Source organism: Archocentrus centrarchus, chromosome 19 (genome assembly GCF_007364275.1).
Source record: "Archocentrus centrarchus isolate MPI-CPG fArcCen1 chromosome 19, fArcCen1, whole genome shotgun sequence".
In the NCBI taxonomy this organism is placed as follows: domain Eukaryota; kingdom Metazoa; phylum Chordata; class Actinopteri; order Cichliformes; family Cichlidae; genus Archocentrus; species Archocentrus centrarchus.
The window spans coordinates 22,557,403-22,582,691 of NC_044364.1; the positions used below are offsets into that span (position 1 = coordinate 22,557,403).

General features: G+C 41.6%; 2 protein-coding genes across 2 annotated transcripts in view; one reads left to right on the forward strand and one right to left on the reverse strand.

The window, feature by feature from the left end:
* The window catches only part of ankfn1a (ankyrin repeat and fibronectin type III domain containing 1a), a 133,252-nt gene extending 123,578 nt beyond the window's left edge, over positions 1-9,674 (reverse strand). The window contains exons 1-4 of the mRNA XM_030755334.1: positions 9,458-9,674; positions 7,314-7,441; positions 6,950-7,189; positions 168-400 (exon numbers count right to left, since the gene is read on the reverse strand). Coding sequence (XP_030611194.1) covers positions 168-400; positions 6,950-7,189; positions 7,314-7,429 — 589 coding nt within the window. The 5' untranslated portion in view covers positions 7,430-7,441; positions 9,458-9,674. The remainder of the gene's footprint in view (positions 1-167; positions 401-6,949; positions 7,190-7,313; positions 7,442-9,457) is intronic.
* Positions 9,675-15,589: 5,915 nt separating this feature from the next.
* LOC115798484 (TATA-binding protein 2-like) lies at positions 15,590-25,086 on the forward strand. The gene is made up of 7 exons (XM_030755335.1): positions 15,590-15,637; positions 16,706-16,770; positions 23,231-23,286; positions 24,085-24,283; positions 24,394-24,481; positions 24,583-24,674; positions 24,761-25,086. The coding sequence occupies exons 1-7, from the start codon at positions 15,590-15,592 to the stop codon at positions 24,981-24,983; spliced, it is 771 nt and encodes a 256-aa protein (XP_030611195.1). The 3' UTR covers positions 24,984-25,086.
* Positions 25,087-25,289: the final 203 nt, after the last annotated feature.

Sequence of the window (25,289 nt, forward strand, 5' to 3'; positions counted from 1 at the left end):
ACCAAACATCGGTGAAGAGCAGGAGGCTGCTCTTTGGTGGCGAGCACGCTGCACCACAGGAAGTGTTTCTGATATTTTGTCCACCCTGACAGACACACACTCACGTTCACAGAAATCCCTTGTGTGTGATTGGCTGTCAGGTGCTGGTTGTAACTGCCTGCTATTACCTGAAGAGTTCCAGTGGAGTCCTCCAGGACTGGCAGCGAGGCGCCGCCGTTTCCTGATGCTGACGCCACTGTGGGAGGTGGAGTCTCCCGCTGGAGTCCCAGAGTTGAGCCGTGAAGCAGCAGCAGGGGCATGAGCAGGGGTGGAGGACAGGATGGGGAGGAGGGGCGTGGACAGACAGGTTGCCTCCTTCGTCAGAGCCGGCGTGAGGAAGGTGGAGTCTCTCTCTGACGACCTGCAGGGATTCGAAGAAAGTCACTGAGGATAAGGAAGCCACAGAAATAACAACTCATATTAGCACATTATTATTTACATTTCATTATTTACAGGCTGCAGCAAAATAATCCAGCTGCCAAAAACAACACAGAGAACTTCCCCTCTTTCTGGAAGATCACTTCAGCTCCAACTCTGACCTAATTCATAGGCAACAGCCAAAATTATCAGTCTTATCTTTTATATAAAGTATGAAGAAAATTTGCTTTTTGCATACAGTCTGGTTGAGGTGTTTGGGTGGATTGAGCGTCTGCAAAGCACTTCACCTCAACAGCAGAGGCTGTTGAGGTTTACCTGATGCACATGCTCAGATTGTTGATGCAGATGGAAAGATTCTGGAAGTGTGGGAATTCGAACTGGGAAGGAAAAGGGAGGAAAGCACAGGCAGATGCACGCTGTCTGCAGCTCGTACATAACAGATTTTAGACCTCTCACTTTCAGGTTCTCTTAGATCTGACACTTTAAATTTCATCTAGCTCACATTCAAAGCTGATCTAATTCCAGAGGATCACATCCAATAATTACACACAAGGTTTAGGGTGAATCAGTCATAATTTTTTTAAGAGCTGAAAAACACACAGTGCTGGGGACTATGGGTACTTATCTTAGATCTGACATTCAACCCTGCATGGGTTAATTATTGATTAGGCTAATCTGTTGAAGCTTAAGCTAACAAAAAGAAGAAGGAAAAAAGCTGAAAGCCAATGTATTCATCGAATCACCCGACTCGTCCTCTCTTTTCTGCTGAACTCAAGTCACCAAGCTGTTTAAGCAACTGAACACATTTTATTCATGAATACTTTAAACACACACAGACTGTTTCCTTCCTCAATGAACGATCTTCAATAATCTAACCCAGAGGTCCCCTGACTCGTGTCCTGTTTTCATTATCTGTTTAGGAAAAAAGTATCCTCAAAAAATCACAGTGAAAAATTACAATCAAATTAAAGCCTGCTTAAAAATGATGCACACATGCTGCTTTTCACTTACACTGATGAGTGGAGCAGGCACTTCACTGTAATCATTTACAAACAGACCACTTCTTTTTAATCCATATATGTCAAAAACCTACACCCAACTGTGTTATGAGTAGAAATAGTTGTACAATACAGGCCAGCTTAAAGGAGTCATGCTACAAAAGCAGGACTTTAGTTTCAAAGTTCATACTTTATTAACAAATATACTGGCTTGATCCATCATTTGCTGGCTAGTATAATGTGAGATACACTTTAGTCATCCCATTAAGTGGAAAATAGTCCTAAAAGGCAAGTGTTGCCTTCTTACAGGAAACACATCTGTCCAGTGGGGAGCATAAAAAGCTCAGGAGAGACTGAATAGGACAGATTTGCTTCTCAACTTTTACAAGTAACAGAATACTCATTCACAAAATTCTTCCTTTATACTAAAACATCAACACAAAGACTGTGAGGGTACATTTATATTACAGGACAATGCAGCCTCCGCTGTGTCCCCTGCCGTAATGTGGGATGCAGCAAAGGCTGTTATCAGAGGCCACGTTTGGTAAATGCTTTTTTCCTTGCAGAAACACATCTGCAAGATAAAAAGCATTTACCAAACTAACAGCTTAGGGAGGACCTCATCAATCTGGAATAAACAATCGCCTATAGATGAAAATATGGAGAAGCTTAATGCTACCAAAATGGCCCTCAACATGTTGAAACCAAACAAATTAAAAACCTTTTTGTTTTTTACCAGATAGCTGTATCACCAATATGGTAACAACCCAGGCCTCCTGGCCTATCAGCTTAAAAAAGTGCAGACTCAACGTACAATAAATTGCATACTGGCCAACTGAAATATGACATCTTCATTTGTCAACTTCTACACTCAGTTGTATACATCAGAATATCTTTCTGAGTTAGATATCCAGACATTCTTGAAGAGCATATCTCTGCCCCCAATTTCTGGAGCGGATAAAAAGAGGTTGAATACACCGTTTACCAGATGAGGTACTGGAAGCAATTAAGGCGTTACCCTTAAGGGAAACTCTCGGCCTGGACGGATACACTCTAGAATTCTATAAAACTTTTTGGCCTCAAAGTCGGCCTCTCTTTATGCCACATTTTTGTGAAAATGGAATCTTTCCAGAATCAGTGCAGACTGCTAAATCACATTGGTTCATAAAAACTATAAGGACATTACAGACTGCACATCATTTCAACTAATTTCACTACTCCCAGTCGATTTCAAGATAATATTTAAACTAATCGCACATAGATTGGAGAACTTGTTACTTGTTAAATTCGTCCTACATAGAGGATGCCAACAAGGTTGCCCACTATCTCCCTTTTTGTTCAACTTGGCCATCAAAGCTAGCTACGCGAAATTTCCTGTTATTACTGCCAATCAGGAAGCTCAGTGAAAGAGGTCATTTCCTTGTTACCCGGCAGCAGATGATGCCAACGCATGTGCACTCAAAATGGGTTAGAGCCAGTATCAGTGAGCTAGCAAACGTGAGCAAATTGTCGTCAGCTTTTTGACCGTCAATGGTCAAAATGCCTTCTAGCAAAAAACTGCTGCATAAAAGGTAAGGAATCAATATTTTCATGTCGATCTGTTGGACAGCTGATGCCTTCAGCCTCTTGCTTCCAGTTAACAAGGCAATGACATACCGTCACAGAGCGAACTTAAAATTTTGAGTTATTAATACAAAATTTTAAGATGTATAACTAAAAATTTCGATTTATTTTCTCAAAATTTCGAGTTACAGATGGGGATTTTTTTATTTTATTTTTCTTTTGTGGTGGAGACAAGCTTCCATACCTAGCTGAGGCAATGAGAAGGAGTAAAGAGATTTCTGGAATTGATACAGCAAAACTAACAACAGAATCTCACTATATGCTGACAACATTATCTTATATTTGACAAATCCAAATATCTCAGTTCCCACAGTATAAGATCTAAATGACAAATCTGGAAAAATATCTGGCTATAGAATAAACTTAGAGAATTCTAATGCTTTTTTTTTTTTGCGTAACTCACCAATTACAAACAGCCTTAAAACTATTTTTCCGTTTACTTGGATGCAAAGTGGATTTAAGTATTTAGGAGTAAACATGTCCCCCAAACTTAAAGATGTGTTTCATAGCTATGGTACCAGTATTACTTCAATATTCCAAATGTTCCCAAATATTCCTATATCCCAACAGTGATCTGACTGCAGAGCAGTGTGGAGATGCTGATTTTCTATTTCCACGACTTTAACTTCAACATAAAGTCTGAAGGAAGATGATGAGATATGAGAAACAAGCCACCGCCAACCTCTGAAATATAAAAACCTGTATCCCGATCAATTCAGCACTGAACACGACACTGAGACCGGCAGGAAGAGCGTGCAACCGACCATAACCAGCGTCAACACATCCAGCTGGTACCTGTCGTCAGAGACTACGTAGCTGCAGCTCCGCCACGATCCTCGGATTTGACGGCGTCCGTTCTTTTTCCTCCGCAAGACAAAATCCAACAGCTGAGCCCACCTCAGCATCTCTGGACGACACGCTTCACCAGATCACAGCGGCTTCTGAAAGCAATGCAGCCTTCATCTGAGCACCACAGCTGAGAGTTTTCTCCAGAAAAAGAAAACTTTAAAGGGCCCAAGCACAGCGCTGAAGGAAAAGCTCCTCTCAGGTGTTCACTGCCCAGAAGGGGTGTTATCTTGCCTCCTCACTGTGTGTGTGTGTGTGTGTGTGTGTGTGTGTGTGTGTGTGTGTGTGTGTGTGTGTGTGTGTGTGTGTGTGTGTGTGTGTGTGTGTGTGTGTGGAAGGGGGACAAAAGCAGAATCAGGGGAATCGAGAGTCGAGTGTTTCAGATATCAGAGTTTATCCAGGAGAGGCCGTTGTGTCAAATGACACTAGAGATGGAAGCAGGTCCAGGAGTCAGTTTGCAACACGGCTCTGAGCAAATAGAAACTACACATCATCAGAATCAGTCCAGATTCATGCAGAGCATGCTCAGAGGGAGATTCTGGATGTTTGTACCCTGAAGATGTGACAGAACAGAGCAGGAGCAGTGAGCAGCATTATTCTTCTGATCACTTCATTAATTAGTCCAAGATCCACAGAATGAAAGGAAGGGTTCTAGCTAGCGGTTGATTGCCTGGCGCTGCACCACGCTGAGGTCGCCTTGGGCCGGGCTGAAAATTTCACTGGTTTGCTATCTATTGGAACTGTTCTGTCAATGCAATTAGCAAGTGGGCAAGCATCCCGCACACTCCGCGCATGCCACCCTGTCATCGATACCAGACTGATTTCTTTTTCCTCTGGCTAGATCACTGAACTATAGTATTATTTCAATGAATTTGCAATCTAAGACTGGGCACGAACAGTTTTATTCATAATGTGCAAGCATGATCTTGGGACGGTCCTGTTCACAGTTGATTTTGCAGGCCAAAGCAGCGACCAGTGTGAAACTGAGGGCAAAGTAGAGGAAAAAGGGAGCTCAAAGGACAATAATAGGCTTCCTATTAAGATCAAACAGAGGATCGGATGGAAATCAGTTTCCTCTTTAAGGTGGTTGAGCTCAGCTTTAGCGGTAGAGTGAGGAGCCGGAGGACAGCTTCTGCCCCTTTGCCTCCCTTGGAGAGTTTGTGGGTATGCCCACCTGTGAGGAGACCCAAGTTTACACCCAAAGCTAGGGCTGCAACGATTCCTTGAGTAACTCAAATAATTCAAATATAAATGTTCGACACAAATTTGTTGCTTCAATGCTTCGTTTAAACTCTGCAGGGCTCAGGTGTCTCCGTGTAAGCAGAGCGTTTCACCCACATTAGCAGCATTAAAGTTCAGTAACACCGAGTGGATCGTGTGTGTGTGTGTGTGTGTGTGTGTATTGTGCTCACTGTACTGAGGATTTCAGCTGTTAGATACATTGCTATAACCAAAGTTTGCTAGCAGGTACTGCATTTGGCACTAGCCAACATTAGGTAAGGACTGGAACAACCCCCCCTTCCAAGGTCAGGCATATAGACCTGCAATAGAAACGTATTTAGGAGGACACTCGTATCTCTTATCCGATTACTCGATTAATCAATGGAATAATCGATAGAATACTCGATTACTAAAATAATAGCTGCAGCCCTACCCAGAGATTTCATCTGGCTCCTGTCACCAAGAAGAAAATGGAAGACTTTGCAGGGGAAAAGGACATGAACGAGGAGGCAAGCAGAAGAGAGAATGACTGGATCATTTAAGAATACAGCATCCCTCTAACATAAGGAAACCTGTTTTGTAGTAGGTGGACCGGATTACTGCAGATTGTGAAGAAACTTGATGGTTTCTACCATCACTGTCGCTGTTTGGTGCACTGAGAACTGGCATCATGGTCAAATCTGTCAAAGTCCTTAAAGACACCTCGAGTGTGACAGATCACACCCTGTAGTGGAGACAGAGGCTGAAAGGTTCTGTTCTGAAAGTGCCCTGCTGCAGAGTGAAGGCATCTTATGACTGTTTCCTGTAAAGAAACCCAGTGTTGAAGCTCAGTCAGAGAGCAGGGCCTGTGAACTAACAATCTCAAATATTTAAATGCCTGCTTTTATCCCTTTAAAGTGAAATGTCCTGGTTGGGAACGAGCCTGTGAACATGTCCAAGACAGAGAGGACTTTCCACTCAACAAACTGCACCTTACCTATACATCTAAAGAGTGTCCAGCAAACACTCGTAATGACCCCACTTCCTTACATTAGCTGTACATTTCCCCCACGTCTATAAACACCACTGTTTCCCCTCGGGCTTCCTGCAGGCTCTCGGCTTATCTTTGCCTACATAGTTGCCATCTCCATGGTGCCAGACGAATGCTTTATGAGCTGCAGCAGCCCAAGAACAATGTTTCTGCTGGCTGCAGGACAAGAGGGAGGAGAGTCTGTCCCCTTACAGACATGTGACGGCCCAAAGAGACCTCACAGCTCATGTCAGAGGCTTTCTAAACCTAATCCTGATACTCCACACACACAAGTTTTTAAAGTTCTTATCTTTTTGTTTTACTCACCAGCTGCTTCATGTTCATTGTAAAATGTTAAAATTTTAAGTGATGAAACCCCAAAGATTAGCTCCAACACACAGAATCAGAATAAACTAATTATTTTCTTCTGAAATGATGAATCTTTTACGTCTCCACTGGCCAAACAATGATCCTGTGTCAGAGATATGACAATCAGATAGTTTAATAATAGTCCTGCAGCTGCTGAATAACATGTTACATTTTCCCTCAAAGGATCCCTTTAAAGTCCTAAATAGAAAGTGCTAACATTTCATAGCAGATATTTTATTTTTCCCATGGTTTTCCTTCACTCCTGTGCCGACTGCAGGTGTCCTCTCTGTGTGACACGGAGTGACACCATCGATCACCAGCTTTCATCTGAAGGTGCTTCAGTTTGCTTTACATTAGAATATCTCACCATTGGCATTAAAGCAGCTGCTCCATTCTGTCAGCTAAATATACATGATGTAAATAAACACATGATGAGTTTAAACAGGCAAGCTGGACATGTCGTTACCTGTCGATCTCTCCCGGCTCGCTGCAGGTGGAGCGGCGGGAGGTGGAAGCGAGCGATGAAGAGGAGGAGGCTGGGAGCGAGTTGGAGGAGTGGATGGAAGCATGTGAAGAGTACGAATTGGACGAAGAGGCAGAGGAGGTGTGGGTGGAGTCCAGAGGTCTGGACAGCAGCAGTGAGGATGGCATGCACAGCCATGTCTCAAGGTCAGAGAACTTGGAGTAGCTCAGCATCTCCAGGACGCTGCGGGAGGAAGGAGCCGGAGTTACAGAGGACGCAGTATCACAGTTTAAGTAAAGGGTCTTTCCGTAAAATAACCAATCAATGCCTCCTGCCCCACCCCCTGAGGATCAGCTGATGAGGTTACCTCTCCTCTCCCACTCCTGGGATGTCATCTTTCTCGTCAGCGGTTTGAAAGATGCAGGAAGTCCTGGAGTCCCGCGATGACAGCAAAATACAGGAGTTATCAGAATCCACGGACATCTTCGGCCATATCTGTGAAACATCAGGAGACGGGTCACCAAACCGCAGGAGTAACACATCACCCTTCAGCACTACAGCGTGGACTCCTGTACAGGTGTGCAGCAGCTCACAGCATTACCTGGTGTTTCTGTGGGTTTGTGTATCAACTGCACATTACCCTGCTCATGTGTACTACACCAACTAGATATTATCTGCCTACCTGTTATCCAGGTATATTTGTTGGGACTGTACGTAGACCTGCCTCCTTCTATAAGGTCAATAAGACTCAGATGGTTAAAGAAACGTTAAACATGTCTTTTAAAAAACAGCTCGTTAGCTCATTATGTAGCTTTGCTCAGGCATTTAGCTGGTTAGCTTTGAACAATTTCTTGAAAAGGAGTTCGCTATCACTAGCTAGAACGTTAGCTGACAATGTGAGAGGTGCCACAGTAACCTGTGGAATAACCCATTACTCTAAAAGCTTCTTCTAAAAGCAACATGGCAGCCATCTTGAGCTGCCTGGAAAAAGCTTTTTAAGCATTTATCAGTTTTTTTTTAATTCTCCCAGAGTTACTCTGCTAACTTTAACTTTAATGTGTAATCATAGTTGGCTGCTAATATTAGCTAGGTACTTGGATAGACACGTTCACGCATGTCAACAGTGTGTTACGACATCGTAAGAAGCATTGGCGACTCGTGTTGATTCGCTCAGTGCTAAATGCTAAAAAAAAAGTGTTATGACATCATTTTCATTCTCCGCCATCAGGAGACTCCCCCAAAGTTTGTCCGGTTCACATCACACAGAAATATATTAAAAATCTATTAAATATAAATAATTGAAATATGATAAATATTTCAATTTTCATTTTCTTTTCAAGAACATGGTGAAGACAAAGGCATATTTTCATGCTCTTATTGACTGTTATGGGAATCAAGTTTTAACTTGTACTAGGAGCAGGTTTACAAATAATTGCTGGCTAATATGGCTCCATCAGATTCATAATCTTTGTCAAATTCCCTTCATTTTGATATACTACTTGCTACATATATACAGAACCAAACCTTGAAGGTTAAAGGTCAAGGTCAAGTGCTATTGCCAGGTTCATAATGTAAATGCAATCCCAAATCTGATAGGTACCTGTGCAATTGCTAAGAAAGTGATTGAAAGCCTATTTGAAGATGTACAATATTTTATTCCAAAATCATAGAATAAAATCACAGTTTTTTCAGTTTTACCATTAAAATGTATTAACACCTTGCCCCCAAATTTGCTGTATTCAAATCCCACTAGAATGTGAACCCATGGTCCAATTTTCAAAAACTAAACTGTTCTGTAATCAGTGTGAATAGTTCTATAATTGAGCTTAGAATTTAAATCAAACTGACAACTTTGAAAATTTATCCAAGTACCTAATATTAGCTTGTTAGAGATGGTTTTCATTAGCTGTTGCTATAGCCTTTCCAGGTATAATCGCTGCTTATCATTAGCTAGTTAGCAGTAACGCAGCAGGGATGCCAGATTGTAAATTATTAGTTATTTTAATTAATAATGAAGCTAATTGAAAAGATTAAAGATTTAAAGTCCTTTCAGAAAGAACAAGTTCTCCTCTAAGTTGTTTAGGCAGATAATTTAAAGACATTTACACACTGAGTTTAATCTCAGCCTACAGCGGCTGGTTGCATGTTTTTATCAGCAGATTGGGTTGTTGTGTAGTTTGTTATCCTACTTCACTGGAAACGCAAATATACTGTTGACAAGGTAACCTGCGGGCTGAGTAACAGTTCCAGTCATTACTTTATGGAGAGCAGTTTTCCAAAGTTATTCCCAGAAACTGGTCGTGAGGCGCAAACACGAACGAAGCGGCGCAGACCTGCGGGTGCGCGCGCTCGTGTGCGTCAAACGGAGCGCAGACGGCGTTAGTGAGCGACCACACGTGGCTGCTGGAAGAGGAAACACCGGTGAGACTGATTAACACCGACTTCCTGCCAGCAAACGCGGCTCAAACAGCGACTTTCGTGTGTGTGAAGAGTCCGCCGCGCTGGCTTTACCGTCTCTCGGTCCTCCCGCTTCTGCACGTTAATCCTCGAGTCTTCCTCTTCTTCTTCCTCTTCTTTTCCCAGGACAGGAACATCTGCTCAGGCCGGGATCCCGCCTGGAAACGTGTCTTTGTCCTGCCCCGTGTAAAACATCCCAAAATACAGGCAGCCAGGCCGGAGCGGCTCACATTTCACTGCGGTTACCTCTGCGCACATCTGGAGCACGGCTGGGCCTCAATACTGCTCCGACTGCCACTCACACAGCCAGAGCCCAATTAACGGGGAGGAGTGAGGAGGAAGAGGGGCCCAGGGAGAGATTTAATATCTCCCTGTTCATCTGTTTACTTCAGTGGGAGGAGGGAGGAGGAGGAGACAAGAGGAGGGGATAAAAGAGGACAGAAGGATGTTAAGTTAAGGAAGGAAGGAAGGAAGGAAGGAAGGAAGGAAGGAAGGAGACCAAATCGTGGAGTAAATTAAAGGAAAAAGATGAAGGGAAAAGCAAAACAAAAAAAGGAAGCAAGGAAAAATGGAAGTTATCAGGAGGGAAGAAATCATGACAAGCAAAGAAGGACAAAGGCAGAAGAAAAGTGAGGAAAAATGAATGAAAGAGAGGGATTAAGCATGGATGGAAGGACAAGAAGAGAAAAAGGGAATAAAAGAATAATGCAGAAGATGGGAATTGGATGGAAAAATAATGGATAAAGGAAAAAGATGAAAAAAGAAATTAACTGAAAGAAGAGCGAGGAAAGGAGGAAGGAAAGAAGGAAGTTCAGAGGAAAGAAGGACAGCTGAATAAAGTGAATGAAACAAGGACAGGAAGTAAGATGAAGTAAAGGAGAGTAGAAAATAAGGGGAAAGTGAAGGAAAGAAGGGTGAAATAAAAGAAAGAAAGGAATATAAGACAAATTAGAAGAAGGACAGAAAACTGATGAAAGAATGAAGGATTGGTGAAAGGATGAGAGGAGGGAAATGATAAGGAAGGGAAAGCAAAAGAAAAAGAAAGGAAACCCCAAGCAAATGAAAGAAGGGTGGCTCTGAAGGGAATGAAACAAGGAAGTTGGATAACGTGGATTGGGCAGAAACAGAAGACAGTAATAAACAGGAAGAAATTCAGTGAATGAAAAGGAGGAAGAATGAGAGAAAGAAACGGAAGGAATAAAAGATGACACAAAAGGAAGCAAGGAAAGTGATATGAGAAAGGAAAAGGAAGGGTAAAAAGGAAAGTGCAAGGTTCAATTCAATTTAATTTTATTTATATAGCGCCAAATCACAACAAACAGTCGCCTCAAGGCACTTTTTATTGCGGGTAAAGACCCTACAATAATACAGAGAAAACCCAAAACGACCCCCTATGAGCAGCACTTGGCGACAGTGGAAAGGAAAACTCCCTTTTAACAGGAAGAAACCTCCAGCAGAACCAGGCTCAGGGAGGGGCAGCCATCTGCCGTGACCGGTTGGGGCTGAGGGGAGAGAAAAGACATGCTGTGGAAGAGAGCCAGAGATTAATATCAATTAATGATTAAATGCAGAGTGGAGTATAAACAAAGTAAATAAGGTGAATGAAAAGAAACTGTGCATTATTGGAACCCCCCCAGCAGCCTAGGCCTATAGCAGCATAACTAAGGGATGGTTCAGGGTCACCTGATCCACCCCTAATTATAGGCTTGATCTTAAAAATAGAGAGGGTGTCTGTCTCCCGAATCCAAGCTGGGAGCTGGTTCCACAGAAGAGGCGCCTGAAAGCTGAAGGCTCTGCCTCCCATTCTACTCTTAAGTATCCTAGGAACCACAAGTAAGCCAGCAGTCAGAGAGCGAAGTGCTCTGTTGGGGTGAAATGGTACTATGAGGTCTTTGAGATAAGATGGGGCCTGATTATTCAAGACCTTGTATGTGAGGATTTTAAATTCCATTCTAGATTTAACAGGGAGCCAATGAAGAGAAGCCAATATGGGAGAAAAAGGAAAAAGGAGAGATGAAAGGTAAGGGAAGGTAACCCTTAGAAAAAGGAAGGAAAAAAGGATGGATCTATGAAATGAGTGGAACAAGGAAAGGAATGGAGATTAAGTGAATGAAAGTTGAAAAGTGGAAGAAAGAAAAAAAGAAAACATGCCTAGTGAAAGAAGGAAATGGGAGGAAGAAAGGGAAAAGAAAAATAAAGGAAATAAGGAAAATAATGAGGAGGGAGGAGGAAAGGTGAGGAAAACTCATGGATAAAGTAAGAATGAAAAAGGGACATTAAGGGGAGAGGACGGTTAAAAAAAAAAAAGGAACAAGAAAACTGGATTAACCTTAGAAAGGGTGAAAGAAAAAGAACCGAGAAAGTAACTAAAACAAGGAAAGGTCATTAATGAAGGAACCACAAACAAAGAGAAGGAATAAAGGATGAAAGGAAAACAAGAGGAAAAATTAAAGGAGACTGCAGAAAGATTGAAAGCGAGGCAGGAATAAAAAGTAAAGAAAACATTAACAGAGGGGAAAGGAAAGGAGGAAAAAAGGACAGATAAACCTGGAAAGGAAAGGAGAGGAAGGTAGGAAATGAGGTAAGGAATGAAGGAAAGAATGGAATGAAAGGGGAGGAAGGCTGGGAGGACTTGGAGAGATAAGAGCAGCAGGAAGGAGGCTTAATGTTTGCTGTAATCGTCTCTAGTTTAAACAAACAGCCTCTGAATGTCGATATATGCAAGTACTCACCTCCTCACTTCCTGTCACGTGTCTCCTGAGTCAGTGGTGGAGGTCCATGTTAAACATGACCCAAGTTTCTAATAATGAGCCCAGGGTATGTACAGGGTTCCCTGTGAACCCCAAGCTGCAGACTGCTCCAAACACTCCGTTTATCACGGTTTATTCCACTCTGGGATCTATGTGATGTCACAGAGAGGGGGTATCCTTATATGGTCACCACAAGCGGCCAATCACAACAGCTTAGGTTCAGAGGGTGGAGCTAAAACAGAGGGAAGAGCTAAAACAGTGTCTTTCAGGCAGCGGATGAACTGAGATTTCAGCTAACTCTGCTGGTTATAACCTTCAGTTTCTGGAAAATAAAACGGATGAACTATACACTCAGATATCTACATTTCAGGACTGCTCGGTGCTGTGTTTCTTTGAAACTTAGCTGGGAGAGGACACACCAGACGAGCCAAGAACACCAGAGAGCTACACAATCTCCAGAGCTGACCGTGACGCAAAGGAGAGCAGGAAAACCCACAGAGGAGGACCGTCTGTCCTCGTGAACCAGTCCTGGTGCTCTGACCGTTACTTCACGGCAGTGCCCCGTGGGTGTCGAATACTTGACTTTAAAGTGCAGACTGTTTTATTTACCCAGAGAACTGAACAAACTGCACCGCATGATCAGTGAGCATGAAAACACATATCCGGACTCTGCTCTTATCATCCTAGGACAGCCATCACCAATAGGCGCACCTCGGTCCGGATCCGGACCTAAACGATGTGTCAAGCGGACCCGAACCTAATACCAAAACAGAAATAACCACTTAATTAAAATCTTGTTGAGCACTTTCTGGTATACCGGCGCAGCTTTTACAGTCCTTACGGTAGTAGCGAAGCATCCAAGGAAACCCACTGACCAATTGCACGCTAGTTTGGCTATACCACGTGATACCACCAAGCTGGCTGGTAAACTTTGTAACAAACAGGGTTATTATAGTTAACAAAAACGAACTAAATAATGAAAACTGAAATTGAAAAAAAATTTTCATTAACTGAAATAAATAAAATCTATCTATCTAAAAGCAAAAAACAGTATTGTGAGTAGGGCTGCATAAAACGATTATTTTAGTAATCGAGTATTCTATCGATTATTCCAGCGATTAATCGAGTAATCGGATAAGAAATACTTTTTTTATTAACAGTTTATCTGCATATTTTAACTTCCGTAATGCAGTTTCTCGCCATGTGAACAAACAGCGGTGAATGGAGCAGCTACAAAGTTCTCTTTTCTTCACCTTAACACTTGCTGATCAGGTGCTTGATGAAGGACCTCCAGCTGTTTCACAGATTTAATGGTGGTTACTAAAAGAAAAAGCTGCTGTTTTGGACGCTGGAAAAACGTTTCCTTTTTCACTACTTGAGCTCACCGTCACAGCTTCGCCTCTTTGCGCTTGCGCAGTTAAAACCGCTGCCTGCTATGAGTGTTTTGAAAACTAGTGGCTGCGGGAGCCATGGCGCATGTGTGAGTAATGGTGTAATGCTTTGTATTCACAAGCATTCTCGAAAATACGTTTCTACTGCAGGTCTACATTTAGTCACTAATAAGGGATTAAAGTATAAAAAATATTTTGAAGGAGCCCCTCGGTCCTGGGGGGGCGGGCCTTCCGGTCCCGAACCATCGCTAGTGCTAATGGCCCGCGCTCGCTAGCAAACCAGTTCTGGTAGCTACAGCTGAAGTAAAGACAAAAATAGCAGCTGAAATTCTCAGCGAGCACAACACACACAGACACACAGAGAGCAGTGGAGGCGTGGAAATGCATGTCAGCGACAGTTGCCACCCGTCCCATAAAGTACGGAACACGGCATGTTACGGAGCCGTATTCCACGGAGTCCCGTAACATACGGGGTTCTGTATTTTACGAGACAGGTGGCAACTCTAGCGATGATCCACTCTGTGTTAAATTAAATCCATCGCAGCGACGGAGAGCTTTTTAGAATGTGTGCTTGTGTATACGTGAGTGATTCACACTCCAGTCCAGTAGGTGGCGGTAATGCAGTTCTATGTTGGTTTGCCAGCCCCCAATAAACCCACAAAAAAAACGTCAGCACTAATGCTGCTAATGCTAGTGAGGAGCGCCGCTTACACCGAGACAGCTGAGCGCTGCAGAGTTTAAACGAAGCATCGACACAGTAAATTTGTGTCGATAAATTTTTAGAATCGATTTAATCGAGTTAATCGATGAGTCGTTGCAGCCCTAATTGTGAGTTTACAAAACTAACTAAAACTAACAGAAATTATAGATAAAATGACCTTTGTTTTCGTAATTTTATTTAAAACCCTTGTAGATTGATGTGAAATATTTTTTTCTAACAGTTTAAGCCGGGAGTGCCATCAGGCAACTGTGTGCGTGCGTGTGCGTACTCACCGCATCGGTCCGCAAAGTAATGGGAGCGGTCTGCCGAGAAACCGCGCTGATCCTTCACCGTAACCTGACGTGCTCCTCCGGAGAAATCGAACTACATGTCGGGTCCACACAGCCCACAAGGTTGTGATTAACCTGTTCTGTCCTTGTGCATTTCTGGCTACTTTTTGCTGCAGTGTTTGAATTTATCAGTGAGAGAATAACAATCAGGACTAATAATCAAAGCATCAGTATAAGGACTCACAAATGTCAGCAAATTCCTGGAGGGAGACTGCTGAAACTATCGGAATGGATGTGAGGAAATGAAGAAAGTGGAAAAACAGGGACAAATATGTTTGCAGCCAAAAAACTGAGCACAAAGAGCGAGGACCATAAAAGTCCCAGCCGGCATCGCATATAAAACACCGGCACACGACCGCAAGGTAATTAACACACACACAATCCAGCTACACAAGCAGAAATGGTTGGCCACTTGAGTAGGTTGTGTACAGAGGCTAAAACTAAACTAAAACTAAGCATGAAACCAAATATAAAAACTAATGCTCTGAAAACTAACAAAACCATATATATATATATATATATATATATATATATATATATATATATATATATATATATCAGATTAAATAGTTGGACTTCCGGACCTTGGCCTCATGAAATTTTGTCTGACTGGACCTCTTTAAATTTTATTTGAATACCCCTGGTGTATACAAATGGCAAATAAAGAGTTATCATATCATATCTAATATGTTGTCTGAATTCACACCAACTCCTGCTTCACCCAGGGGTGGTGTGGCTCTGAGGGGATCGTCCATCTTCAGACCCGCGGAGGAAAGCTCAGCCATCACCAGTGTGTGTGAGTGTGTGTGTGTGTGTGTGAATGATTGACTCTATCCTTGCTTAAATAAATGTTAAAAAACAACAACAACAACAAAAAACATTAAAATCCTTCACTGTCATCTTTTAACAAGTTCACAAAAACTCTGACAGTACATTCATTATTAGTTGATGATCAATACCTGATTCAATCGCTGAAAGCTTCTGGAAACGTCATCATGGACGAGTCAGCGTCGGAGCGCTACTTCGATAAGTATATCGCAAACGTGAGTTTTCACTTTGTCCTCGTGGTCAAACATAGTCACACATGAACTCAAAGAAAATTTAAATTTTCAGGTCCATCCACTGCAAACTGGAACTGTTTCAGTTACAAAGACAAACCTTTTGTCATTAATTATGAATATTTTCTGTCATGTATAATCTTTATTGGCATGTATAAATATTCCAAAGAAAACTCAGTTTGTTATTCTATAAAATTTTGATCATATTTATCAGGATCAGGCTTCTTCATGGGAGCCATTTGATTTTAGCAGCTTTAGACTTTGCTGAGAAAGCCGAGAAGTTTGTGCTTTTAAAAATCATGTTAAAGATAGTGTCTTCAGTTTGTTTGTTTTGTTGCTGCCTTTCCAACACAACTACATGCAAAATGCAGTTTTTAAAAGATTTTTAAAATTATTATTATTAATATTATTAAGGGAACAAAACTATCCAGACCTACCAGTGTGAAAAAGTAACTGCCCTCTAAACCTAATAACTGGCTGTGCTGCTCTTTGCAGCAAGAATTGCAATCAAGCATTTGTGATAACGCGATGTGAGTTTTTCACATCCCGTTGGAGGAATTTTGGCCCACTCTTTGCAATTTTAATTTAGCCACATTGGAGGGTTTTCCAGCCAGAACAACCTGTTTAAGGTCATGTCAAGGTTTTGTGAGCCATTCAGAGGTGGACTTGCTGGGATTTCAAATTCAGTCCTGGATCTAACAGGGAACCAATGAAGAGAAGCCAATATGGGAGAAATATGCTCTCTCTTTCTAGTCCCTGTCAGTACATTTTGGATCAGCTGAAGGCTTTTCCGGGAGCTTTTAGAACAGCCTGATAATAATGAATTACAATAGTCCAGCCTAGAAGTAATAAATGCATGAGATAGCTTTTCAGCATCACTCTGAGAAAGGATGTTTCTAAATGACTCCAAGATCACTCAGTGTTACTGGAGGTCAAGGTAATGCCATTCAGACGCAGCCTGCAGTTCACAACACAAAGGTTCGTGTCACATGTTGGCAGATAGAGAGTAGATAACTGATTCTCATCAGCTTCCTTTGTGGTTTCTCACTGCAGGATAACTTGAGGACAGAGCAGGGGGAGGTCACGGAGAAGAAGCAGAAGGAGGTCATGGAGGAGAAGCAGGAGGAGCTCACTGAGGAGGAGGAGCTGTTTTTAAAATTACTGCCTGATGAGCTTCTGACACTGAATATGTTCACTTCGGACAACACAGGTACAACAGCAAACCTGTACATTCATCAGTAGGGCTGGATATTGTTAGGAACCTCACGATTCGATTCGATTTCAATTAATTCAATTCAATTCAATTTTATTTATATAGCGCCAAATCACAACAAACTGTCGCCTCAAGGCGCTTTGTATTGTGGGTAAAGACCCTACAATAATACAGAAAAAACCCAACAGTCAAAACGACCCCCTATGAGCAAGCACTTGGCGACAGTGGAAAGGAAAAACTCCCTTTTAACAGGAAGAAACCTCCAGCAGAACCAGGCTCAGGGAGGGGCAGTCATCTGCCGCGACCGGTTGGGCTGAGGGGAGAGAAAGACATGCTGTGGAAGAGAGCCAGAGATTAATATCAATTAATGATTAAATGCAGAGTGGAGTATAAACAAAGTAAATAAGGTGAATGAGAAACAGTGCATTATGTGAACCCCCCAGCAGACTAGGCCTATAGCAGCATAACTAAGGGATGGTTCAGGGTCACCTGATCCAGCCCTAACTATAAGCTTTATCATAAAGGAAAGTTTTAACCTAATCTTAAAAATAGAGAGGGTGTCTGTCTCCCGAATCCAAGCTGGAAGCTGGTTCCACAGAAGAGGCGCCTGAAAGCTGAAGGCTCTGCCTCCCATTCTACTCTTAAGTATCCTAGGAACCACAAGTAAGCCAGCAGTCTGAGAGCGAAGTGCTCTGTTGGGGTGATATGGTACTATGAGGTCTTTGAGATAAGATGGTGCCTGATTATTCGAGACCTTGTATGTGAGGAGAAGAATTTTAAATTCTATTCTAGATTTAACAGGGAGCCAATGAAGAGAAGCCAATATGGGAGAAATATGCTCTCTCTTTCTAGTCCCTGTCAGTACTCTAGCTGCAGCATTTTGGATCAGCTGAAGGCTTTTCAGGAAGCTTTTAGGACAGCCTGATAATAATGAATTACAATAATCCAGCCTAGAAGAAATAAATGCATGAATGAGCTTTTCAGCATCAGTCTGAGAAAGGATGTTTCTAATTTTAGAAATATTGCGCAAATGCAAAAAAGCGGTCCTACATATTTGTTTAATATGTGCATTGAAGGACATATCCTGGTCAAAAATGACTCCAAGATTTCTCACAGTGTTACTGGAGGCCAAAGTAATGCCATCCAGAGTAAGTATCTGGTTAGACACCATGTTTCTAAGATTTGTGGGGCCGAGAACAAGAATTTCAGTTTTATCTGAATTTAGAAGCAGGAAATTAGAGGTCATCCAGGCCTTAATATCTTTAAGACATTCCTGCAGTTTAACTAATTGATGTGTGTCATCTGGCTTCATTGATAGGTAAAGCTGAGTATCATCTGCATAACAATGAAAATTGATGCAGTGCTTTCTAATAATACTGCCTAAGGGAAGCATGTATAATGTAAATAAAATTGGTCCTAGCACAGAACCCTGTGGAACTCCATAATTAACCTTAGTGTGTGAAGAAGACTCCCCATTTACATGAACAAATTGGAGTCTATGAGATAAATATGATTCAAACCACTGCAGTGCAGTACCTTTAATACCTATAGTATGCTCTAATCTCTGTAATAGAATGTTATGGTCAACAGTATCAAAAGCTGCACTGAGGTCCAACAGGACAAGAACAGAGATGAGTCCACTGTCAGAGGCTCTAAGAAGATCATTTGTAACCTTCACTAATGCTGTTTCTGTACTGTGATGAATTCTGAAACCTGACTGAAACTCTTCAAATAAACCATTCCTCTGCAGATGATCAGTTAGCTGTTTTACAACTACTCTTTCAAGAATCTTTGAGAGAAAAGGAAGGTTGGAGATTGGCCTATAATAAGCTAAGACAACTGGGTCAAGTGATGGCTTTTTAAGTAGAGGTTTAATTACAGCCACCTTGAAGGTCTGGGGTACATAGCCAACTAATAAAGACTGATTGATCATTTTTAAGATTGAAGCATCAATAATTGGAAAGACTTCTTTGAACAGTCTAGTAGGAATGGGATCTAACAAACATGTTGCTGGTTTGGAGGAAGTAACTATTGAAGTTAACTCTGAAAGATCAACTGGAGCAAAAGAGTCTAAACAAATACCAGCAGTGCTGAAAGCAGCCGAACATGAAGAATAATCTTTGAGATGGTTATGAATAATTTTTTCTCTAATGTCTAAAATTTTATTTGTAAAGAAATCCATGAAGTCACTACTAGTTAACGTGAAAGGAATACTTGGCTCTACAGAGCTCTGACTCTTTGTCAGCCTGGCTACAGTGCTGAAAAGAAACCTGGGGTTGTTCTTATTTTCTTCAATTAATGATGAATAGTAAGATGTCCTAGCTTTACGGAGGGCTTTTTTATAGAGCAACAAACTCTTTTTCCAGGCTAAATGAGCATCTTCTAATTTAGTGAGACGCCATTCCCTCTCAAGCTTTCGGGTTATCTGCTTTAAGCTGTGCGTTTGTGAATTATACCACGGAGTCAGGCACTTCTGATTTGAAGCTTTCCTTTTCAGAGGAGCCACAGTATCCAAAGTTATATGCAGTGAGGATGTAAAACTATTGACGAGATAATCAACCTCACTGGGAGCAGAGTTTAGGTAGCTGCTCTGCACTGTGTTGGCACATGGCACTGAAGAGCATAACAATGAAGGAATTAGATCCTTAAACTTAGTTACAGCACTTTCAGAAAGACTTCTACTGTAATAAAACTTATTCCCCGCTGCTGTGTAATCCATTAAAGTAAATGTAAATGTTACTAAGAAATGATCAGACAGGAGGGGGCTTTCAGGGAATACTGTTAAGTCTTCAGTTTCTATGCCATATGTTAGGACAAGATCCAGAGTATGATTAAAGTGGTGGGTGGGCTCCTTTACATTTTGAGAGAAGCCAATTGAATCTAACAATAGATTAAATGCAGTGTTGAGGCTGTCATTCTCAGCATCTACATGGATGTTAAAATCACCCACTATAATTATTTTATCTGAACTGAGCACTAAATCAGATAAAAAGTCTGAGAAATCAGACAGAAACTCTGAGTAGGGACCAGGTGGACGATAGATAATAACAAATAAAACAGCTTTTTGATTTTCCCAATTAGGATGGACAAGACTAAGAGTCAGGCTTTCAAAAGAATGAAAACTTTGTCTGGGTCTTTGATTAATTAATAAACTGGAATTGAAGATTGCAGCTAATCCTCCTCCTCGACCTGTGCTTCGAGCATTCTGACAGTTACTGTGACTCGGAGGTGTTGATTCATTTAAACTAACATATTCATCCTGCTGTAACCAGGTTTCTGTAAGGCAGAATAAATCAATACGTTGATCAATTATTAAATCATTTACTAATAGGGACTTGGAAGAGAGAGACCTAATGTTTAATAATCCACATTTAATTGTTTTATTTTTGGTGCAGTTGATGAAGCTGTATTATTTATTGTTTTTGAATTTTTATGCTTAAATAGCTTTTTGCTGATTTTAGCTTTGGTGTTTGGTGGTCTGGGAGCAGGCACCGACTCTATGGGGATGGGGTTTTGGGGGGATGGCAGGAGGAGAGAAGCTGCAGAGAGGCGTGTAAGACTGCAACTCTGCTTCCTGGTCTCAACCCTGGGTAGTCAGTTTTTAGGAGGGTTTATAAATTTGGCCAGATTTCTAGAAATGAGAGCTGCTCCATCCAAAGTGGGATGGATGCCGTCTCTCCTAACAAGACCAGGTTTTCACCAGAAACTTTGCCAATTATCTATGAAGCCCACGTCATTTTTTGGACACCACTCAGACAGCCAGCGATTCAAGGAGAACATGCGGCTAAACATGTCGCTCCTGGTCTGATTGGGGAGGGGCCCAGAGAAAACTACAGAGTCCGACATCGTTTTTGCAAAGTTACACACCGAGTCAATATTAATTTTAGTGACCTCCGATTGGCGTAACCGGGTGTCATTACTGCCGACGTGAATAACGATCTTACCAAATCTACGATTAGCCTTAGCCAGCAGTTTCAAATTTCCATAAATGTCGCCTGCTCTGGCCCCTGGAAGACATTTGACTATGGTCGCCGGTGTCTCTAGCTTCACATTTCTCAAAACAGTCACCAATAACCAGAGTTTTTTCCTCAGCGGGTGTGTCACCGAGTGGAGAAAAAAGGTTAGAGACGTGAACAGGTTGTGGTGTACGGGCGGCTTCTGTTTAGGACTACGCTTCCTCCTCACCGTCACCCAGCTGGCCTGTTTTCCCTGCTGCTCGGGATCTGCTGGGGGGGAGCTAACGGCGGCTAAGCTACCATGGTCCGCACCCGCTACAGGGGCCTGGCTAGATGTAGGATTTTCCAGGGTGCGGAGCCGAGTCTCCAGTTCAGAAAGCCTGGCCTCCAGAGCTACAGACTACATTTATTACAAGTACCGTTACTGCTAAAGGAGGCCGAGGAGTAACTAAACATGTGACACCCAGAACAGGAAAGTGCAGGAGAGACAGGAGAAGAAGCCATGCTGGTAGTGAGTCGGCTAAGGGCTAAGCTACTAGCTGAGCTAAGCTAGCGAATTTCTAAAAACAAATAAAGTGAGTAATGTGAATACAGGTGATTCAGCAAAGAGTATGCTATTTAAAGTAGGTGAAGATTACACTAAAATATGTTATTATTCAGATAAATCGAGTTATACAGATATAACAGCTAACAGACAGCAAAACACTGTGCTCCGAAACAGGAACAGGAAGTGATACAATACCGCAGTGAGAGCCAACACCAAGTGACAGCGCCTATTATTGCTGTTGCAATTCGATTCGATTCGATTCGATTCGATATTGATTTAAAGTTGTGAAGACACAAATGATTTAAGATAATGTTGATATTTTTAAAATATTTATTTTCATACAAACTTCTGTAACATCACATTTCTGAGCAAAGAAACAAACTTCTTTCTGCAATGTGCTTAAAGTAGAAAACTGTTCTTAATAAACAATAAAAAATAAAGTGCATGTAAAATAAAATTAGGCATAGCTTATCTCTTGAAAGTCTAATATAAATAAAAATGCATTTCAATAACATCTGTGCATATCAGTGCAGATTTAAACACAAATCATAGGGTTGTATTCAACTGAATTGCACTGAAAAAGTTTAGTGCTTATAAACATTCTTAGCTTTTGAACATGTAGTGATTACAGTAACGGCACAGCGACTTCTGTCATGTATTTACGTGTTGGTATTGCGTAGCGTGGTTCGAGTATCTTTAGCATATTCTTAAAACCCTTGTTTTCAACAACACTATACGGTCATAGGTCCTTGCAAATAAACACGGCTACAGACTTTGTGATTTTTTGTGCGCGGGCAGAGCTCAGCGGAAGTTTAGAGATGAATGATTTGTCGATATGTGTCTGTTTGGAGTCAACAGGTTGTGCTTCGTGTTTTTGTAGCGCATCTGCGTGGTATCTGGTTAAGTGGTTGCGCAGGTTTGTCGTGTTACTGCAGTACTTTAATTCTTTCTGGCACAGCTTACATACCACCTTGCTTTTGTCGACTTCTTGAGTTCCAGATTTAGACGGGAAAGCAAAATGAGCCCAAACATCTGACTTAAAAGTTGACGAAGTTAGCTTTCTACAGCTGCTCTCCATGACTGTTGTTATGCGCTCAGGTGCTCAGCACAGTATTTTCACGCACAGTGCGTGAAAATATTGCGATGCATCGATTCTTCAATTAATTTACCCACCCCTATTCATCAGAGTGTATCAAGAACACTTTACATACAAGGTACAATCAAAAACTCAGTTTTACAATTTTGATCCCCAACATGATTTTTTTTAGACTCACAAGTGACTCTATTTGAGCTGGCCCCGATTTTAACTGCTCCCTGGCTCAACAGAAAGTTCCAGCATGTTTTAAATCAGCTGTGATTGTACCTGTGCCTAAGAAATCTAACCCAAGGTGTCTGAACAACTATAGACCTGCAGCATTAACATCAGTCTATATACATTGTACAAAAAAAGGACTGTGCAACTATATACATTGTACAAAAAAAGGACTGTGCATATATATATAATGACACCTATTTAAAAATTTTTGCACTCACAATTTTCATATGTGTATAGATTTAGATGTTTATATAGTCAAAATATCTCTTTAGTCTTTATACTTTTATGCCTTTAGTGTATGTTATTGTGTTTTAGGTTTACTCGTTTAAATGAAACGGTTGCAGCTGTAACAGTAGTAATTTCCCTTTGGGATCAATAAAGTATTCTGACTGACTGACTGACTGAGCTATCATGAAAATGTTTGAATGGGTGCTATGTAGACACCTTTCCAGTATCACCCTAGAACCATACCAGTTTGCATATAGGGCAAATAGATCTGTTGATGATACTGTGTTATTGTGCCTGCACCCTATTCTGCAACATCTAGATCAGGGGTGCTCAAACTTGCGGCCGGCGGGCCGCTTCTGTCCCCGCTCCCTTCTGGTACGCAAATTGATGTAAAAAATAACATACAATTTGGCCCTTTAAGTTACTTTTTTGACAATTCGCTTAACCCACTGAGCTAACTGCCTTTTTAACTTTCTCCCTTCATAGAAAAGATTGAGAAGCATCAGCACAAAAACGACCAGATTTTAAAACAGTACATACCCACAGGCTGTCTGACTCCTCAACACCTTGCAAATACTTTAAGCAAAACAAATTGAACTGTTTTGTATGCAATAATTATATATGATTATTATTTATTTTATTTATTCATCTATTTTGATTTTTTTCACTTGATGCTGCTAATCCGCCTACAGGAGTTTTAGTATTACTATTTTATTATTCTGTTTTATGGTCTAGATTTTTATTAATTCTGTGTGTTGTTTTATTCAGGTATTAATTAATTATATCACACTGAGTGTTTCTTGTCAGTGCATGAGACCTTAACGAAACAAATTCCTATTGACAATGTCGACATGGCAATAAAATATTGGAATTAAATGTATTGAAATATTTGGATGACAGGGAGGAGTGCTAAATTATCAGCTAGCATCCACAGACTTTATGTGTGCATCACACAGATGAAGACACCTGCTAGTTAGTACTCTGACACTAATGTTCAGAGCCTCAAGTGGACAAAGAAGGACCTGCAGTTTTTGGCCATTGAGCTTTGATGAAGCTTTCAGCTCTGTTGCTGCCCACTCTTATGTTTTAAAGTGAAACATTAAGATGCCTCAAACTGAAGCTGAAAAAAGGTGCATCTGATTGCAGAGAAAATGCTTTTTTTCCTTTTTTCAGCTGAGAGCAGGACTGTTGATAAGTCATCACCATACAGCAGCAGAACTCTGGACAACAACTCCCAGAATTCCTCAGCAGGAGCTGAGTTCGCACAGGCGTCCTCCTCATCTCAACCAGAGGCCTCCGCTGTTAATCCCATGACCCTGGCGGTGCCTGAGAGCCTCGAGGAGGAGTTACCAAAACCCACCCCAGTAATATGGTATCACCACAGAGACCGGTTTCAGTGTGATCGCAGTCTTCCTCAGAACCTGACGAAGACATTGTCTAATGACCTCTCTGAGTTATGTATTTTTGTGTGTTTGTGTACAGTAATGTCTTCTCGACAGTGAACCTGGGCTGCCATTTGGATCTGGACAGCATTGCACGCAATATGTGGAATGTAGAATACAATCCAAAGGTACAAAAGCCTGAACATGTGACCCAGAGAAGCATGTGGAGCATGCTCACATGTACATAATGAGGCCTGTGCTGCTTTTCAGTCTTGCTGTTGTTTTTCAGAGTTTCAAGGGGCTCATTATGAGGAACCGAGATACGAAAGCCACAGTGATCATGTACACTAGTGGGAAAATGGCCTGCTTTGTGAGGGAGAGGTTTGTCTGGATTCATATCTCCTCAAACTGTATTGCAGTAAGATGGTTTTTTGACCCTCCCCTCTTCTTCCTGTCCCTTTGATGGCCCGCCTGATGGCCAGAAGGTATGCCCGCAAACTGCAGAAATTTGGCTTCCCTGTCCGCTTCCTCAACTTTAAGATCCAGAACTTGGCGGCTACTTGCAAAGCCTTTCCTGTGAATTTAAAAAAACTGTGCAAGATCTGGAATTGGGAATGGTCAGGAGATTATGGCTCTTATCTCATGATTGTTCACATTATGTGTCAGCCAATGCTATTTGGTGCCAAATGATCAGAGATGTCTTGCTTGCAGGTCTTTGGTTGAACACTAATCACATTTTTTTCATCAGTCCCCATGAGAATGATTTAAAGGGCTTTAAAGATGACATCAGGTGAAATATATAATCAAATCCAGAGATACTGATGAAGAAAAGGTGTGGATGGTATGGCTGGTAAACTTTAGATGTAAGCACTGGAGTCCTGAACTGTCCCAGACATTACTCTGGGACACACGAGTCGAGTTCAGTCAGACTGGAAATTAAGGCTCCGTTTACACAAGAACGTTTTCAGGTGTCGTTTTACCGTTTTCGTTTTTGAA